Here is a 20,337-nt window from a genome sequence, read left to right as displayed (position 1 = left end):
TGACTCATTTAGTACAACCTGTTGTCAATAGTGATTTCTGACCCCGACCTTTGACCTTGTGATGTCGAGGATGATGTCATTGATGCGCAATCAATTACACTCAAAACGAAGTGATTCATAACTGAAGGCTTTAATCTGCTAGAACTCTTTCCCCAGTAGCTTCTATACAGAAAGTGAAGGCTGCTGGGACGGCACAGTTTCTTATACTCCGCCTCTCAGGGCGGAGCTACGTACAACAGCCAATGGTAGACTCCTGGGTCTGACCAATGGTCATGAGCGTCTTGGGTGCCGCAATACCTGGTACTACCACAGTCATCACCCCTAGGCCCCGCCCCTTTCCGGATCCAGATCAGAACCGGTGCAGATTCTCAGAAACTGGTCTTCATCCCAAGTCCCGAAGAAAGGATAAAGTTTCTCAGTGAATTTATTCCCGGTGAAGGTGTGGAGATGGGACTTGGTGTCCACGTTGTAAAATGAAACTGTCCCAGACTCATAACTGAGATAAACTCCCACCTTCCCGGGGATCTGACCGACAGAGAGAGGGGATGGAGGAAAGGATTTTATATAAAACTGGTCCTCAAACCACTCAATGGTCCAGAATCCAGTCTCTGGGCTCAGACTGACTGGGTCCTTCCTCTCCACAGACTCTGCGGCTACTCCCAGACCCCAGCCCCGATTCCCCGTCACCTCCACCTCCCAGTAATGTCTCCCTGATGTGAATCCCTCTGATCCCAGCACACATTCCCAGTGTGTAAACCTCTTCCTGGTGTCAGGGAGACTCCTCTGGGTCCGGGTCCATCTCAAACTCTTCAGATCCTCAGACATCTCGAGCCAGGGATTCGCTGTTTCCACATCCAGGGTCACAGAGACTGGGAGAAAAAACAGAAAATTAGAGACTCGCTGGGGATTGGTGAGAGACACACTGGGGATCAGGGGGAGAGATTCACTGGGGTTCGGAGAAGAGGCTCACTGGGGATCGGGGGGAGAGACTCACTGGGGATCGGGGGGACAGACTCACTGGGGCTCGAGGAGAGACACACTGGGGATCAGTGGGAGAGACTCACTGGGGTTCGGAGAAGAGACTCACTGGGGATCGGGGGGAGAGACTCACTGGGAATCGGGGGGTGGAGACTCACTGGGGATCGGGGAGAGACACACTGGGGATCAGGGGGAGAGACTCACTGGGGTTCGGAGAAGAGACTCACTGGGGATCGGGGGGAGAGATTCACTGGGGATCGGGGGGGACAGACTCACTGGGGATCGGGGAGACTCACTGAAGCACGGGGAGAGACTCACTGGGGATCGGGGGAGAGACTCACTGGGGATCAGGGGAGAGACTTACTGGGGATCGGGGAGAGACTCACTGGGGATCGGGGGGAGAGACTCATTGGGGATCGGGGAGACTCACTGGGGATCGGGGGGATACTCACTGGGGATCGAGGAGAGACTCACTGGGGATCGGGGAGACTCACTGGGGATCTGGGGAGAGACTCACTGGGGATCGGGGGGAGAGACTTAATGGGGATCGGGGAGAAACTCGCTGGGGATCGGGGGAAGACTCACTGGGGATCGGGGAGAGACTCACTGGGGATCGGGGGGAGAGACTCACTGGGGTTCAGGGGCAGAGACTCACTGGGGATCGGGGGGAGACTCACTGGGGATCGGGAGAGACTCACTGGGGATCGGGGTGAGATTCACTGGGGATCAGGGGAGACTCACTGGGGATCGGGGAGACTCACTGGGGATCGGGGGGGAGAGACTCACTGGGGATCGGGGGAGAGACGTACTGGGGATTGGGGGCAGAGACTCTCTGGGGATCGGGGGGAGACTCACTGGGGATCAGGGGGAGAGACTCACTGGGGATCGGGGAGAGCCACTGGGGATCGGGGAGAGACTCACTGGGGATCAGGGGAGAGACTCACTGGGGATCGGGGAGAGACTCACTGGGGATCGGGGAGAGACTCACTGGGGATCGGGGAGAGACTCACTGGGGATCGGCGGGAGTGACTCACTGGGGATCGGGGAGAGACTCACTGGGGATCAGGGGAGAGACTCACTGGGGATCGGGGGGAGTGACTCACTGGGGATCGGGGGGAGACTCACTGGGGATCGAGGAGAGACACACTGGGGATCGGGGGAGACACTCACTGGGGATCGGGGGAGAGATTCACTGGGGATCGGGGTGAGATTCACTGGGGATCGGGGGAGAGACTCACTGGGGATTGGGGAGAGACTACTGGGGATCGGGGGGAGAGACTCACTGAGGATCGGGGGAGAGACTCACTGGGGATCGGGGGGAGAGACTCACTGGGGATCGGGGGGAGAGACTCACTGGGGATCAGGTGGAGAGACTCACTGGGGATCGGGGGAGAGACTCTGGGGATCGGGGGGATAGACTCACTGGGGATCAGGGGGAGAGACTCACTGGGGATCGTGGGAGACTCACTGGTGATCGGTGGGAGAGACTCACTGGGGAGCAGGGGGAGAGACTCACTGGGGATCGGGGGGGAGAGACTAACTGGGGATCAGGGGGGGAGACTCACTGGGGAGACTCACTGGTGATCGGGGGAGCGACTCACTGGGGATCGGGGGGAGAGGCTCACTGGGGATCGGGGAGACTCACTGGGGATCGGGGGAGAGACTCACTGGGGATCGGGGGAGAGACTCACTGGGGATCGGGGGAGAGACTCACTGGAGATCGGGGGAGAGACTCACTGGGGATCGGGGGGAGATTCACTGGGGATCGGAGGATAGACTCACTGGGGATAGGGGAGACTGACTGGGGATCGGGGAGAGACTCACTGGGGATCGGGGAGAGATTCACTGGGGATCGGGGGAGAGACTCACTGGGGATAGGGGGGAGAGACTCACTGGGGATCGGGGGGAGATTCACTGGGGATCGGAGGATAGACTCACTGGGGATAGGGGAGACTGACTGAGGATCGGGGAGAGACTCACTGGGGATCGGGGAGAGATTCACTGGGGATCGGGGGAGAGACTCACTGGGGATAGGGGGGAGAGACACACTGGGGATCGGGGGGGAGACTCACTGGGGATCGGGAGAGACTCACTGGGGATCGGGGGAGAGACTCACTGGGGATCGGGGAGACTCACTGGGGATCTGGGGAGAGACTTACTGGGGATCGGGGGAGATTCACTGAGGATCGAGTGAGAGACTGACTGGGGATCGGGGGGAGACTCACTGGGGATCGGGGGTGAGACTTACTGGGGATCGGGGGAGACTCACTGGAGCTCGTGGAGAGACTCACTGGGGATCTGGGGAGAGAGACTCACTGGGGATCGGGGGAGACTCACTGGGGATCGTGGGAGAGACTCACTGGGGATCGGGGAGAGAGACTCACTGGGGATCAGGGGGAGACTCACTGGGAATCGGGGGAGAGACTTACTGGGGATTGGGGGAAGAGACTTACTGGGGATCGGGGGAGACTCACTGGGGATCGGGGGAGACTCACTGGGGATCGGGGGGAGAGACTCACTGGGGATCGGGGGGGGAGAGACTCACTGGGGATCGGGGAGAGACTCACTGGGGATCGGAGAGAGCCTCACTGGGAATTGGGGGGAGAGACTCACTGGGGATCGGGGGAGTGACTCACTGGTGATCGGGGGGAGAGACTCACTGGGGATCGGGGGGAGAGACTCACTGGGGATCGGAGGGAGAGACTCACTGGGGATCGGGGAGAGACTCACTGGGGATCGGTGAGAGACTCACTGGGGATCAGGGGAGAGACTCGCTGGGGATCGGGGGAGAGACTCACTGGGGGTCGGGGGAGTGACTCACTGGAGATCGGGGGAGAGACTCACTGGGGATCGGGGGAGAGACTCACTGGGGATCGGGGGAGAGACTCACTGGAGATCGGGGGACAGACTCACTGGGGATCGTGGGGAGACTCACTGGGGATCGGGGAGAGATTCACTGGGGATCGGGGGAGTGACTCACTGGGGATAGGGGGGAGAGACACACTTGGGATCGGGGGAGAGACTCACTGGGGATCCGGACAGACTCACTGGGGATCGGGGGGAGAGACTCACTGGGGATCGGGGAGACTCACTGGGGATCTGGGGAGAGACTCACTGGGGATCAGTGGAGACTCACTGGGGATCGAGCGAGAGACTGACTGGGGATCGGGGGAGACTCACTGGGGATCGGGGGAGAGACTTACTGGGGATCGGGGGAGTCTCACTGGAGCTCGTGGAGAGACTCACTGGGGATCTGGGGAGAGAGACTCACTGGGGATCAGGGGGAGACTCACTGGGAATCGAAGGGGGAGACTTTCTGGGGATCGGGGGGAGAGACTTACTGGGGATCGGGGGAGACTCACTGGGGATCGGGGGAGACTCACTGGGGATTGGGGGGGGAGACTCACTGGGGATCGGGGGGATAGACTCACTGGGGATCGGGGAGAGACTCACTGGGGATCAGGGAGAGCCTCACTGGGAATTGGGGGGAGAGACTCACTGGGGATCGGGGGAGTGACTCACTGGGGATCAGGGGCAGAGACTCACTGGGGATCGGGGGGAGACTCACTGGGGATCGGGAGAGATTGACTGGGGATCGGGAGGCAGACTCACTGGGGATCGGGGGGAGAGACTCACTAGGGATCGGGGAGAGACTCACTGGGGATCGGGGGAGACTCACTGGGGATCGGGGGGAGACTCACTAGGGATCGGGGGGAGAGACTCACTAGGGATCGGGGAGACTCACTGGGTATCTGGGGAGAGACTCACTGGGGATCGGGGAAGACTCACTGGGGATCAGGGGAGACTCACTGGGGATCGGGGTAGACTCACTGGGGATCTGGGGGAGAGACTCACTGGGGATCGGGGAGAGACTTACTGGGGATTTGGGGCAGAGACTCTCTGGGGATCGGGGGGTGACTCACTGGTGATCGGGGGGAGAGACTCACTGGGGATCGGAGAGAGACACTGGGGATCGGGGAGAGACTCACGGGATCAGTGGAGGGAATCACTGGGGATCGGGGAGAGACTCACTGGGGATCGGGGGGAGAGACTCACTGGGGATCGGGGAGAGACTCACTGGGGATCGGGGTAGAGACTCACTGGGGATCGGGGGGAGTGACTCACTGGGGATCGGGGGAGACTCACTGGGGATCGGGAAGAGACTCACTGGGGATCAGGGGAGGGACTCAATGGGGATCGGGGAGAGACTCACTGGGGATAGGGGAGAGACACATTGGGGATCGGGGGAGACTCTCACTGGGGATCGGGGGAGAGACTCACTGGGGATCGGGGTGAGATTCCCTGGGGATCGGGGGGAGAGACTCACTGGGGATTGGAGAGAGCCTCACTGGGAATTGGGGGGAGAGACTCACTCGGGATCAGGGGAGTGACTCACTGGTGATCGGGGGGAGAGACTCACTGGGGATCGGGGGGAGAGACTCACTGGGGATCGGGGGGGAGAGACTCACTGGGGATCGGGGAGAGACTCACTGGGGATCGGTGAGAGACTCACTGGGGATCAGGGGGAGAGACTCGCTGGGGATCGGGGGAGAGACTCACTGGGGGTCGGGGGAGTGACTCACTGGAGATCGGGGGAGAGACTCACTGGGGATCGGGGGAGAGACTCACTGGGGATCGGGGGAGAGACTCACTGGAGATCGGGGGACAGACTCACTGGGGATCGTGGGGAGACTCACTGGGGATCGGGGAGAGATTCACTGGGGATCGGGGGAGTGATTCACTGGGGATAGGGGGGAGAGACAGACTTGGGATCGGGGGGGAGACTCACTGGGGATCGGGAGAGACTCACTGGGGATCGGGGGGAGAGACTCACTGGGGATCGGGGAGACTCACTGGGGATCTGGGGAGAGACTCACTGGGGATCGGGGGAGACTCACTGGGGATCGAGCGAGAGACTGACTGGGGATCGGGGGGAGACTCACTGGGGATCGGGGGAGAGACTTACTGGGGATCGGGGGAGACTCACTGGGGATCGGGAGAGATTGACTGGGGATCGGGGGGAGACTCACTGGGGATCGGGGGGAGAGACTCACTAGGGATCGGGGAGAAACTCACTGGGGATCGGGGGAGACTCACTGGGGATCGGGGGGAGACTCACTGGGGATCGGGGGGAGAGACTCACTAGGGATCGGGGAGACTCACTGGGGATCTGGGGAGAGACTCACTGGGGATCGGGGAAGACTCACTGGGGATCAGGGGAGACTCACTGGGGATCGGGGGAGACTCACTGGGGATCTGGGGGAGAGACTCACTGTGGATCGGGGAGAGACTTACTGGGGATTTGGGGCAGAGACTCTCTGGGGATCGGGGGGTGACTCACTGGTGATCGGGGGGAGAGACTCACTGGGGATCGGAGAGAGTCACTGGGGATCGGGGAGAATCACGGGATCAGGGGAGGGACTCACTGGGGATCGGGGAGAGACTCACTGGGGATCGGGGGGAGAGACTCACTGGGGATCGGGGAGAGACTCACTGGGGATCGGGGGAGAGACTCACTGGGGATCGGGGGGAGTGACTCACTGGGGATCGGGGGAGACTCACTGGGGATCGGGAAGAGACTCACTGGGGATCAGGGGAGGGACTCAATGGGGATCGGGGAGAGACTCACTGGGGATAGGGGAGAGACACATTGGGGATCGGGGGAGACTCTCACTGGGGATCGGGGGAGAGACTCACTGGGGATCGGGGTGAGATTCCCTGGGGATCGGGGGGAGAGACTCACTGGGGATTGGAGAGAGCCTCACTGGGAATTGGGGGGAGAGACTCACTCGGGATCAGGGGAGTGACTCACTGGTGATCGGGGGGAGAGACTCACTGGGGATCGGGCGGAGAGACTCACTGGGGATCGGGGGGAGAGACTCACTGGCGATCGGGGGGGAGAGACTCACTGGGGATCGGGGAGAGACTCACTGGGGATCAGGGGGAGAGACTCGCTGGGGATCGGGGGAGAGACTCACTGGGGGTCGGGGGGAGAGACTCTCTGGGGATCGGGGGGAGAGACTCACTGGGGATCGGAGGGAGAGACTCACTGGGGATCGGGGAGAGACTCACTGGGGATCGGTGAGAGACTCACTGGGGATCAGGGGGAGAGACTCGCTGGGGATCGGGGGAGAGACTCACTGGGGGTCGGGGGAGTGACTCACTGGAGATCGGGGGAGAGACTTACTGGGGATCGGGGGAGAGACTCACTGGGGATCGGGGGAGAGACTCACTGGAGATCGGGGGACAGACTCACTGGGGATCGTGGGGAGACTCACTGGGGATCGGGGAGAGATTCAGTGGGGATCGGGGGAGTGACTCACTGGGGATAGGGGGGAGAGACACACTTGGGATCGGGGGAGAGACTCACTGGGGATCCGGACAGACTCACTGGGGATCGGGGGGGAGAGACTCACTGGGGATCGGGGAGACTCACTGGGGATCTGGGGAGAGACTCACTGGGGATCGGGGGAGACTCACTGGGGATCGAGCGAGAGACTGACTGGGGATCGGGGGAGACTCACTGGGGATCGGGGGAGAGACTTACTGGGGATCGGGGGAGTCTCACTGGAGCTCGTGGAGAGACTCACTGGGGATCTGGGGAGAGAGACTCACTGGGGATCAGGGGGAGACTCACTGGGAATCGAAGGGGGAGACTTTCTGGGGATCGGGGGGAGAGACTTACTGGGGATCGGGGGAGACTCACTGGGGATCGGGGGAGACTCACTGGGGATTGGGGGGAGAGACTCACTGGGGATCGGGGGGATAGACTCACTGGGGATCGGGGAGAGACTCACTGGGGATCAGGGAGAGCCTCACTGGGAATTGGGGGGAGAGACTCACTGGGGATCGGGGGAGTGACTCACTGGGGATCAGGGGCAGAGACTCACTGGGGATCGGGGGGAGACTCACAGGGGATCGGGAGAGATTGACTGGGGATCGGGAGGCAGACTCACTGGGGATCGGGGGAGAGACTCACTAGGGATCGGGGAGAGACTCACTGGGGATCGGGGGAGACTCACTGGGGATCGGGGGGAGACTCACTGGGGATCGGGGGGAGAGACTCACTAGGGATCGGGGAGACTCACTGGGGATCTGGGGAGAGACTCACTGGGGATCGGGGAAGACTCACTGGGGATCAGGGGAGACTCACTGGGGATCGGGGGAGACTCACTGGGGATCTGGGGGAGAGACTCACTGGGGATCGGGGAGAGACTTACTGGGGATTTGGGGCAGAGACTCTCTGGGGATCGGGGGGTGACTCACTGGTAATCGTGGGGAGAGACTCACTGGGGATCGGAGAGAGTCACTGGGGATCGGGGAGAGACTCACGGGATCAGGGGAGGGACTCACTGGGGATCGGGGAGAGACTCACTGGGGATCGGGGGGAGAGACTCACTGGGGATCGGGGAGAGACTCACTGGGGATCGGGGGAGAGACTCACTGGGGATCGGGGGGGAGTGACTCACTGGGGATCGGGGGAGACTCACTGGGGATCGGGAAGAGACTCACTGGGGAGCAGGGGAGGGACTCAATGGGGATCGGGGAGAGACTCACTGGGGATAGGGGAGAGACACATTGGGGATCGGGGGAGACTCTCACTGGGGATCGGGGGAGAGACTCACTGGGGATCGGGGTGAGATTCCCTGGGGATCGGGGGGAGAGACTCACTGGGGATTGGAGAGAGCCTCACTGGGAATTGGGGGGAGAGACTCACTCGGGATCAGGGGAGTGACTCACTGGTGATCGGGGGGAGAGACTCACTGGGGATCGGGGGGAGAGACTCACTGGGGATCGGGGGGGAGAGACTCACTGGGGATCGGGGAGAGACTCACTGGGGATCGGTGAGAGACTCACTGGGGATCAGGGGGAGAGACTCGCTGGGGATCGGGGGAGAGACTCACTGGGGGTCGGGGGAGTGACTCACTGGAGATCGGGGGAGAGACTCACTGGGGATCGGGGGAGAGACTCACTGGGGATCAGGGGAGAGACTCACTGGAGATCGGGGGACAGACTCACTGGGGATCGTGGGGAGACTCACTGGGGATCGGGGAGAGATTCACTGGGGATCGGGGGAGTGTCTCACTGGGGATAGGGGGGAGAGACAGACTTGGGATCGGGGGGGAGACTCACTGGGGATCGGGAGAGACTCACTGGGGATCGGGGGGAGAGACTCACTGGGGATCGGGGAGACTCACTGGGGATCTGGGGAGAGACTCACTGGGGATCGGGGGAGAGACTCACTGGAGATCGGGGGACAGACTCACTGGGGATCGTGGGGAGACTCACTGGGGATCGGGGAGAGATTCAGTGGGGATCGGGGGAGTGACTCACTGGGGATAGGGGGGAGAGACACACTTGGGATCGGGGGAGAGACTCACTGGGGATCCGGACAGACTCACTGGGGATCGGGGGGAGAGACTCACTGGGGATCGGGGAGACTCACTGGGGATCTGGGGAGAGACTCACTGGGGATCGGGGGAGACTCACTGGGGATTGAGCGAGAGACTGACTGGGGATCGGGGGAGACTCACTGGGGATCGGGGGAGAGACTTACTGGGGATCGGGGGAGTCTCACTGGAGCTCGTGGAGAGACTCACTGGGGATCTGGGGAGAGAGACTCACTGGGGATCAGGGGGAGACTCACTGGGAATCGAAGGGGGAGACTTTCTGGGGATCGGGGGGAGAGACTTACTGGGGATCGGGGGAGACTCACTGGGGATCGGGGGAGACTCACTGGGGATTGGGGGGAGAGACTCACTGGGGATCGGGGGGATAGACTCACTGGGGATCGGGGAGAGACTCACTGGGGATCAGGGAGAGCCTCACTGGGAATTGGGGGGAGAGACTCACTGGGGATCGGGGGAGTGACTCACTGGGGATCAGGGGCAGAGACTCACTGGGGATCGGGGGGAGACTCACAGGGGATCGGGAGAGATTGACTGGGGATCGGGAGGCAGACTCACTGGGGATCGGGGGAGAGACTCACTAGGGATCGGGGAGAGACTCACTGGGGATCGGGGGAGACTCACTGGGGATCGGGGGGAGACTCACTGGGGATCGGGGGGAGAGACTCACTAGGGATCGGGGAGACTCACTGGGGATCTGGGGAGAGACTCACTGGGGATCGGGGAAGACTCACTGGGGATCAGGGGAGACTCACTGGGGATCGGGGGAGACTCACTGGGGATCTGGGGGAGAGACTCACTGGGGATCGGGGAGAGACTTACTGGGGATTTGGGGCAGAGACTCTCTGGGGATCGGGGGGTGACTCACTGGTAATCGTGGGGAGAGACTCACTGGGGATCGGAGAGAGTCACTGGGGATCGGGGAGAGACTCACGGGATCAGGGGAGGGACTCACTGGGGATCGGGGAGAGACTCACTGGGGATCGGGGGGAGAGACTCACTGGGGATCGGGGAGAGACTCACTGGGGATCGGGGGAGAGACTCACTGGGGATCGGGGGGGAGTGACTCACTGGGGATCGGGGGAGACTCACTGGGGATCGGGAAGAGACTCACTGGGGAGCAGGGGAGGGACTCAATGGGGATCGGGGAGAGACTCACTGGGGATAGGGGAGAGACACATTGGGGATCGGGGGAGACTCTCACTGGGGATCGGGGGAGAGACTCACTGGGGATCGGGGTGAGATTCCCTGGGGATCGGGGGGAGAGACTCACTGGGGATTGGAGAGAGCCTCACTGGGAATTGGGGGGAGAGACTCACTCGGGATCAGGGGAGTGACTCACTGGTGATCGGGGGGAGAGACTCACTGGGGATCGGGGGGAGAGACTCACTGGGGATCGGGGGGGAGAGACTCACTGGGGATCGGGGAGAGACTCACTGGGGATCGGTGAGAGACTCACTGGGGATCAGGGGGAGAGACTCGCTGGGGATCGGGGGAGAGACTCACTGGGGGTCGGGGGAGTGACTCACTGGAGATCGGGGGAGAGACTCACTGGGGATCGGGGGAGAGACTCACTGGGGATCAGGGGAGAGACTCACTGGAGATCGGGGGACAGACTCACTGGGGATCGTGGGGAGACTCACTGGGGATCGGGGAGAGATTCACTGGGGATCGGGGGAGTGACTCACTGGGGATAGGGGGGAGAGACAGACTTGGGATCGGGGGGGAGACTCACTGGGGATCGGGAGAGACTCACTGGGGATCGGGGGGAGAGACTCACTGGGGATCGGGGAGACTCACTGGGGATCTGGGGAGAGACTCACTGGGGATCGGGGGAGACTCACTGGGGATCGAGCGAGAGACTGACTGGGGATCGGGGGGAGACTCACTGGGGATCGGGGGAGAGACTTACTGGGGATCGGGGGAGACTCACTGGGGATCGGGAGAGATTGACTGGGGATCGGGGGGGAGACTCACTGGGGATCGGGGGGAGAGACTCACTAGGGATCGAGGAGAGACTCACTGGGGATCGGGGGAGACTCACTGGGGATCGGGGGGAGACTCACTGGGGATCGGGGGGAGAGACTCACTAGGGATCGGGGAGACTCACTGGGGATCTGGGGAGAGACTCACTGGGGATCGGGGAAGACTCACTGGGGATCAGGGGAGACTCACTGGGGATCGGGGGAGACTCACTGGGGATCTGGGGGAGAGACTCACTGGGGATCGGGGAGAGACTTACTGGGGATTTGGGGCAGAGACTCTCTGGGGATCGGGGGGTGACTCACTGGTGATCGGGGGTAGAGACTCACTGGGGATCGGAGAGAGTCACTGGGGATCGGGGAGAATCACGGGATCAGGGGAGGGACTCACTGGGGATCGGGGAGAGACTCACTGGGGATCGGGGGGAGAGACTCACTGGGGATCGGGGAGAGACTCACTGGGGATCGGGGGAGAGACTCACTGGGGATCGGGGGGAGTGACTCACTGGGGATCGGGGGAGACTCACTGGGGATCGGGAAGAGACTCACTGGGGATCAGGGGAGGGACTCAATGGGGATCGGGGAGAGACTCACTGGGGATAGGGGAGAGACACATTGGGGATCGGGGGAGACTCTCACTGGGGATCGGGGGAGAGACTCACTGGGGATCGGGGTGAGATTCCCTGGGGATCGGGGGGAGAGACTCACTGGGGATTGGAGAGAGCCTCACTGGGAATTGGGGGGAGCGACTCACTCGGGATCAGGGGAGTGACTCACTGGTGATCGGGGGGAGAGACTCACTGGGGATCGGGCGGAGAGACTCACTGGGGATCGGGGGGAGAGACTCACTGGCGATCGGGGGGGAGAGACTCACTGGGGATCGGGGAGAGACTCACTGGGGATCAGGGGTAGAGACTCGCTGGGGATCGGGGGAGAGACTCACTGGGGGTCGGGGGAGTGACTCACTGGAGATCGGGGGAGAGACTCACTGGGGATCGGGGGAGAGACTCACTGGGGATCGGGGGAGAGACTCACTGGAGATCGGGGGACAGACTCACTGGGGATCGTGGGGAGACTCACTGGGGATCGGGGAGAGATTCATTGGGGATCGGGGGAGTGACTCCCTGGGGATAGGGGGGAGAGACACACTTGGGATCGGGGGGAGACTCACTGGGGATCGGGAGAGACTCACTGGGGATCGGGGGGGGAGAGACTCACTGGGGATCGGGGAGACTCACTGGGGATCTGGGGAGAGACTCACTGGGGATCGGGGGAGACTCACTGGGGATCGAGCGAGAGACTGACTGGGGATCGGGGGAGACTCACTGGGGATCGGGGGAGAGACTTACTGGGGATCGGGGGAGTCTCACTGGAGCTCGTGGAGAGACTCACTGGGGATCTGGGGGAGACTCACTGGGAATCGGGGGGGAGACTTTCTGGGGATCGGGGGGTGACTCACTGGTGATCGGGGGGAGAGACTCACTGGGGATCGGAGAGAGTCACTGGGGATCGGGGAGAGACTCACGGGATCAGGGGAGGGACTCACTGGGGATCGGGGAGAGACTCACTGGGGATCGGGGGGAGAGACTCTCTGGGGATCGGGGGGTGACTCACTGGTGATCGGGGGGGGAGACTCACTGGGGATCGAGGAGAGACACACTGGGGATCGGGGGAGACACTCACTGGGGATCGGGGGAGAGACTCACTGGGGATCGGGGTGAGATTCACTGGGGATCGGGGGGTGACTCACTGGGGATCGGGGGAGAGACTCACTGGGGATCGAGGAGAGACACACTGGGGATCGGGGGAGACACTCACTGGGGATCGGGGGAGAGACTCACTGGGGATCGGGGTGAGATTCACTGGGGATCGGGGGAGAGACTCACTGGGGATTGGGGAGAGACTACTGGGGATCGGGGGGAGAGACTCACTGAGGATCGGGGGAGAGACTCACTGGGGATCGGGGGGAGAGACTCACTGGGGATCGGGGGGAGAGACTCACTGGGGATCAGGTGGAGAGACTCACTGGGGATCGGGGGAGAGACTCTGGGGATCGGGGGGATAGACTCACTGGGGATCAGGGGGAGAGACTCACTGGGGATCGTGGGAGACTCACTGGTGATCGGTGGGAGAGACTCACTGGGAGCAGGGGGAGAGACTCACTGGGGATCGGGTGGGAGAGACTCACTGGGTATCAGGGGGGGAGACTCACTGGGGAGACTCACTGGTGATCGGGGGAGCGACTCACTGGGGATCGGGGGAGAGGCTCACTGGGGATCGGGGAGACTCACTGGGGATCGGGGGAGAGACTCGCTGGGGATCGGGGAGAGACTCACTGGGGATCGGGTGGAGAGACTCACTGGGGATCGGGGGAGAGACTCACTGGGGATCGGGGGAGAGACTCACTGGAGATCGGGGGAGAGACTCACTGGGGATCGGGGGAGATTCACTGGGGATCGGAGGATAGACTCACTGGGGATAGGGGGAGACTGACTGGGGATCGGGGAGAGACTCACTGGGGATCGGGGAGAGATTCACTGGGGATCGGGGGAGAGACTCACTGGGGATAGGGGGGAGAGACACACTGGGGATCGGGGGGGAGACTCACTGGGGATCGGGAGAGACTCACTGGGGATCGGGGGAGAGACTCACTGGGGATCGGGGAGACTCACTGGGGATCTGGGGAGAGACTTACTGGGGATCGGGGAGATTCACTGAGGATCGAGTGAGAGACTGACTGGGGATCGGGGGGAGACTCACTGGGGATCGGGGGTGAGACTTACTGGGGATCGGGGGAGACTCACTGGAGCTCGTGGAGAGACTCACTGGGGATCTGGGGAGAGAGACTCACTGGGGATCGGGGGAGACTCACTGGGGATCGTGGGAGAGACTCACTGGGGATCGGGGAGAGAGACTCACTGGGGATCAGGGGGAGACTCACTGGGAATCGGGGGAGAGACTTACTGGGGATTGGGGGGAGAGACTTACTGGGGATCGGGGGAGACTCACTGGGGATCGGGGGAGACTCACTGGGGATCGGGGGGAGAGACTCACTGGGGATCGGGGGGGGAGAGACTCACTGGGGATCGGGGAGAGACTCAGTGGGGATCGGAGAGAGCCTCACTGGGAATTGGGGGGAGAGACTCACTGGGGATCGGGGGAGTGACTCACTGGTGATCGGGGGGAGAGACTCACTGGGGATCGGGGGGAGAGACTCACTGGGGATCGGAGGGAGAGACTCACTGGGGATCGGGGAGAGACTCACTGGGGATCGGTGAGAGACTCACTGGGGATCAGGGGGAGAGACGCGCTGGGGATCGGGGGAGAGACTCACTGGGGGTCGGGGGAGTGACTCACTGGAGATCGGGGGAGAGACTCACTGGGGATCGGGGGAGAGACTCACTGGGGATCGGGGGAGAGACTCACTGGAGATCGGGGGACAGACTCACTGGGGATCGTGGGTAGACTCACTGGGGATCGGGGAGAGATTCACTGGGGATCGGGGGAGTGACTCACTGGGGATAGGGGGGAGAGACACACTTGGGATCGGGGGAGAGACTCACTGGGGATCCGGACAGACTCACTGGGGATCGGGGGGAGAGACTCACTGGGGATCGGGGAGACTCACTGGGGATCTGGGGAGAGACTCACTGGGGATCGGGGGAGACTCACTGGGGATCGAGCGAGAGACTGACTGGGGATCGGGGGAGACTCACTGGGGATCGGGGGAGAGACTCACTGGGGATCGGGGGAGAGACTCACTGGGGATCTGGGGAGAGAGACTCACTGGGGATCAGGGGGAGACTCACTGGGAATCGAAGGGGGAGACTTTCTGGGGATCGGGGGGAGAGACTTACTGGGGATCGGGGGAGACTCACTGGGGATCGGGGGAGACTCACTGGGGATTGGGGGGAGAGACTCACTGGGGATCGGGGGGATAGACTCACTGGGGATCGGGGGTAGACTCACTGGGGATCAGGGAGAGCCTCACTGGGAATTGGGGGGAGAGACTCACAGGGGATCGGGGGAGTGACTCACTGGGGATCAGGGGCAGAGACTCACTGGGGATCGGGGGGAGACTCACTGGGGATCGGGAGAGATTGAACGGGGATCGGGGGGCAGACTCACTGGGGATCGGGGGGAGAGACTCACTAGGGATCGGGGGAGAGACTCACTGGGGGTCGGGGGAGTGACTCACTGGAGATCGGGGGAGAGACTCACTGGGGATCGGGGGAGAGACTCACTGGGGATCGGGGGAGAGACTCACTGGAGATCGGGGGACAAACTCACTGGGGATCGTGGGGAGACTCACTGGGGATCGGGGAGAGATTCACTGGGGATCGGGGGAGTGACTCACTGGGGATAGGGGGGAGAGACAGACTTGGGATCGGGGGGGAGACTCACTGGGGATCGGGAGAGACTCACTGGGGATCGGGGGGAGAGACTCACTGGGGATCGGGGAGACTCACTGGGGATCTGGGGAGAGACTCACTGGGGATCGGGGGAGACTCACTGGGGATCGAGCGAGAGACTGACTGGGGATCGGGGGGAGACTCACTGGGGATCGGGGGAGAGACTTACTGGGGATCGGGGGAGACTCACTGGGGATCGGGAGAGATTGACTGGGGATCGGGGGGGAGACTCACTGGGGATCGGGGGGAGAGACTCACTAGGGATCGGGGAGAGACTCACTGGGGATCGGGGGAGACTCACTGGGGATCGGGGGGAGACTCACTGGGGATCGGGGGGAGACTCACTGGGGATCGGGGGGAGAGACTCACTAGTGATCGGGGAGACTCACTGGGGATCTGGGGAGAGACTCACTGGGGATCGGGGAAGACTCACTGGGGATCAGGGGAGACTCACTGGGGATCGGGGGAGACTCACTGGGGATCTGGGGGAGAGACTCACTGGGGATCGGGGAGAGACTTACTGGGGATTTGGGGCAGAGACTCTCTGGGGATCGGGGGGTGACTCACTGGTGATCGGGGGGAGAGACTCACTGGGGATCGGAGAGAGTCACTGGGGATCGGGGAGAGACTCACGGGATCCGGGGAGGGACTCACTGGGGATCGGGGAGAGACTCACTGGGGATCGGGGGGAGAGACTCACTGGGGATCGGGGAGAGACTCACTGGGGATCGGGGGAGAGACTCACTGGGGATCGGGGGGAGTGACTCACTGGGGATCGGGGGAGACTCACTGGGGATCGGGAAGAGACTCACTGGGGATCAGGGGAGGGACTCAATGGGGATTGGTGAGAGACTCACTGGGGATAGGGGAGAGACACATTGGGGATCGGGGGAGACTCTCACTGGGGATCGGGGGAGAGACTCACTGGGGATCGGGGTGAGATTCCCTGGGGATCGGGGGGAGAGACTCACTGGGGATTGGAGAGAGCCTCACTGGGAATTGGGGGGAGAGACTCACTCGGGATCAGGGGAGTGACTCACTGGTGATCGGGGGGAGAGACTCACTGGGGATCGGGCGGAGAGACTCACTGGGGATCGGGGGGAGAGACTCACTGGCGATCGGGGGGGAGAGACTCACTGGGGATCGGGGAGAGACTCACTGGGGATCAGGGGGAGAGACTCGCTGGGGATCGGGGGAGAGACTTACTGGGGGTCGGGGGAGTGACTCACTGGAGATCGGGGGGGAGACTCACTGGGGATCGGGGGAGAGACTCACTGGGGTTCGGGGGAGAGACTCACTGGAGATCGGGGGACAGACTCACTGGGGATCGTGGGGAGACTCACTGGGGATCGGGGAGAGATTCACTGGGGATCGGGGGAGTGACTCACTGGGGATAGGGGGGAGAGACACACTTGGGATCGGGGGGGAGACTCACTGGGGATCGGGAGAGACTCACTGGGGATCGGGGGGGAGAGACTCACTGGGGATCGGGGAGACTCACTGGGGATCTGGGGAGAGACTCACTGGGGATCGGGGGAGACTCACTGGGAATCGAGCGAGAGACTGACTGGGGATCGGGGGAGACTCACTGGGGATCGGGGGAGAGACTTACTGGGGATCGGGGGAGTCTCACTGGAGCTCGTGGAGAGACTCACTGGGGATCTGGGGAGAGAGACTCACTGGGGATCAGGGGGAGACTCACTGGGAATCGGGGGGGAGACTTTCTGGGGATCGGGGGGTGACTCACTGGTGATCGGGGGGAGAGACTCACTGGGGATCGGAGAGAGTCACTGGGGATCGGGGAGAGACTCACGGGATCAGGGGAGGGACTCACTGGGGATCGGGGAGAGACTCACTGGGGATCGGGGGGAGAGACTCACTGGGGTTCGGGGAGAGACTCACTGGGGATCGGGGGAGAGACTCACTGGGGATCGGGGGGAGTGACTCACTGGGGATCGGGGGAGACTCACTGGGGATCGGGAAGAGACTCACTGGGGATCAGGGGAGGGACTCAATGGGGATCGGGGAGAGACTCACTGGGGATAGGGGAGAGACTTACTGGGGATTTGGGGCAGAGACTCTCTGGGGATCGGGGGGTGACTCACTGGTGATCGGGGGGGGGAGACTCACTGGGGATCGAGGAGAGACACACTGGGGATCGGGGGAGACACTCACTGGGGATCGGGGGAGAGACTCACTGGGGATCGGGGTGAGATTCACTGGGGATCGGGGGAGAGACTCACTGGGGATTGGGGAGAGACTACTGGGGATCGGGGGGAGAGACTCACTGAGGATCGGGGGAGAGACTCACTGGGGATCGGGGGGAGAGACTCACTGGGGATCGGGGGGGAGAGACTCACTGGGGATCAGGTGGAGAGACTCACTGGGGATCGGGGGAGAGACTCTGGGGATCGGGGGGATAGACTCACTGGGGATCAGGGGGAGAGACTCACTGGGGATCGTGGGAGACTCACTGGTGATCGGTGGGAGAGACTCACTGGGAGCAGGGGGAGAGACTCACTGGGGATCGGGGGGGAGAGACTCACTGGGGATCAGGGGGGGAGACTCACTGGGGAGACTCACTGGTGATCGGGGGAGCGACTCACTGGGGATCGGGGGGAGAGGCTCACTGGGGATCGGGTGGAGAGACTCACTGGGGATCGGGGGAGAGACTCACTGGGGATCGGGGGAGAGACTCACTGGAGATCGGGGGAGAGACTCACTGGGGATCGGGGGGGAGATTCACTGGGGATCGGAGGATAGACTCACTGGGGATAGGGGGAGACTGACTGGGGATCGGGGAGAGACTCACTGGGGATCGGGGAGAGATTCACTGGGGATCGGGGGAGAGACTCACTGGGGATAGGGGGGAGAGACACACTGGGGATCGGGGGGGAGACTCACTGGGGATCGGGAGAGACTCACTGGGGATCGGGGGAGAGACTCACTGGGGATCGGGGAGACTCACTGGGGATCTGGGGAGAGACTTACCTGGGATCGGGGGAGATTCACTGAGGATCGAGTGAGAGACTGACTGGGGATCGGGGGGAGACTCACTGGGGATCGGGGGTGAGACTTACTGGGGATCGGGGGAGACTCACTGGAGCTCGTGGAGAGACTCACTGGGGATCTGGGGAGAGAGACTCACTGGGGATCGGGGGAGACTCACTGGGGATCGTGGGAGAGACTCACTGGGGATCGGGGAGAGAGACTCACTGGGGATCAGGGGGAGACTCACTGGGAATCGGGGGAGAGACTTACTGGGGATTGGGGGGAGAGACTTACTGGGGATCGGGGGAGACTCACTGGGGATCGGGGGAGACTCACTGGGGATCGGGGGGAGAGACTCACTGGGGATCGGGGGGGAGAGACTCACTGGGGATCGGGGAGAGACTCACTGGGGATCGGAGAGAGCCTCACTGGGAATTGGGGGGAGAGACTCACTGGGGATCGGGGGAGTGACTCACTGGTGATCGGGGGAAGAGACTCACTGGGGATCGGGGGGAGAGACTCACTGGGGATCGGAGGGAGAGACTCACTGGGGATCGGGGAGAGACTCACTGGGGATCGGTGAGAGACTCACTGGGGATCAGGGGGAGAGACTCGCTGGGGATCGGGGGAGAGACTCACTGGGGGTCGGGGGAGTGACTCACTGGAGATCGGGGGAGAGACTCACTGGGGATCGGGGGAGAGACTCACTGGGGATCGGGGGAGAGACTCACTGGAGATCGGGGGACAGACTCACTGGGGATCGTGGGGACACTCACTGGGGATCGGGGAGAGATTCACTGGGGATCGGGGGAGTGACTCACTGGGGATAGGGGGGAGAGACACACTTGGGATCGGGGGAGAGACTCACTGGGGATCCGGACAGACTCACTGGGGATCGGGGGGAGAGACTCACTGGGGATCGGGGAGACTCACTGGGGATCTGGGGAGAGACTCACTGGGGATCGGGGGAGACTCACTGGGGATCGAGCGAGAGACTGACTGGGGATCGGGGGAGACTCACTGGGGATCGGGGGAGAGACTTACTGGGGATCGGGGGAGTCTCACTGGAGCTCGTGGAGAGACTCACTGGGGATCTGGGGAGAGAGACTCACTGGGGATCAGGGGGAGACTCACTGGGAATCGAAGGGGGAGACTTTCTGGGGATCGGGGGGAGAGACTTACTGGGGATCGGGGGAGACTCACTGGGGATCGGGGGAGACTCACTGGGGATTGGGGGGAGAGACTCACTGGGGATCGGGGGGATAGACTCACTGGGGATCGGGGAGAGACTCACTGGGGATCAGGGAGAGCCTCACTGGGAATTGGGGGGAGAGACTCACAGGGGATCGGGGGAGTGACTCACTGGGGATCAGGGGCAGAGACTCACTGGGGATCGGGGGGGAGACTCACTGGGGATCGGGAGAGATTGACTGGGGATCGGGGGGCAGACTCACTGGGGATCGGGGGGAGAGACTCACTAGGGATCGGGGAAAGACTCACTGGGGATCGGGGGAGACTCACTGGGGATCGGGGGGAGACTCACTGGGGATCGGGGGGAGAGACTCA

The 20,337-nt window shown here is 62.7% G+C and overlaps 1 protein-coding gene across 1 annotated transcript in view; it reads right to left on the bottom strand.

Moving 5' to 3' along the window:
* Positions 1-111: 111 nt before the first annotated feature.
* LOC140390525 (zinc-binding protein A33-like) overlaps positions 112-20,337 on the bottom strand; it is a 60,499-nt gene continuing 40,273 nt past the window's right edge. Inside the window, exon 6 of the mRNA XM_072475696.1 lies at positions 112-869. Coding sequence (XP_072331797.1) covers positions 322-869 — 548 coding nt within the window. The 3' untranslated portion in view covers positions 112-321. The remainder of the gene's footprint in view (positions 870-20,337) is intronic.

The sequence above is a fragment of the Scyliorhinus torazame genome, chromosome 14 (genome assembly GCF_047496885.1).
Source record: "Scyliorhinus torazame isolate Kashiwa2021f chromosome 14, sScyTor2.1, whole genome shotgun sequence".
Taxonomy (NCBI): Eukaryota; Metazoa; Chordata; class Chondrichthyes; order Carcharhiniformes; family Scyliorhinidae; genus Scyliorhinus; species Scyliorhinus torazame.
Note: the sequence above shows the minus strand (reverse complement) of the source record. Positions and strands in the feature narration are given on the sequence as shown.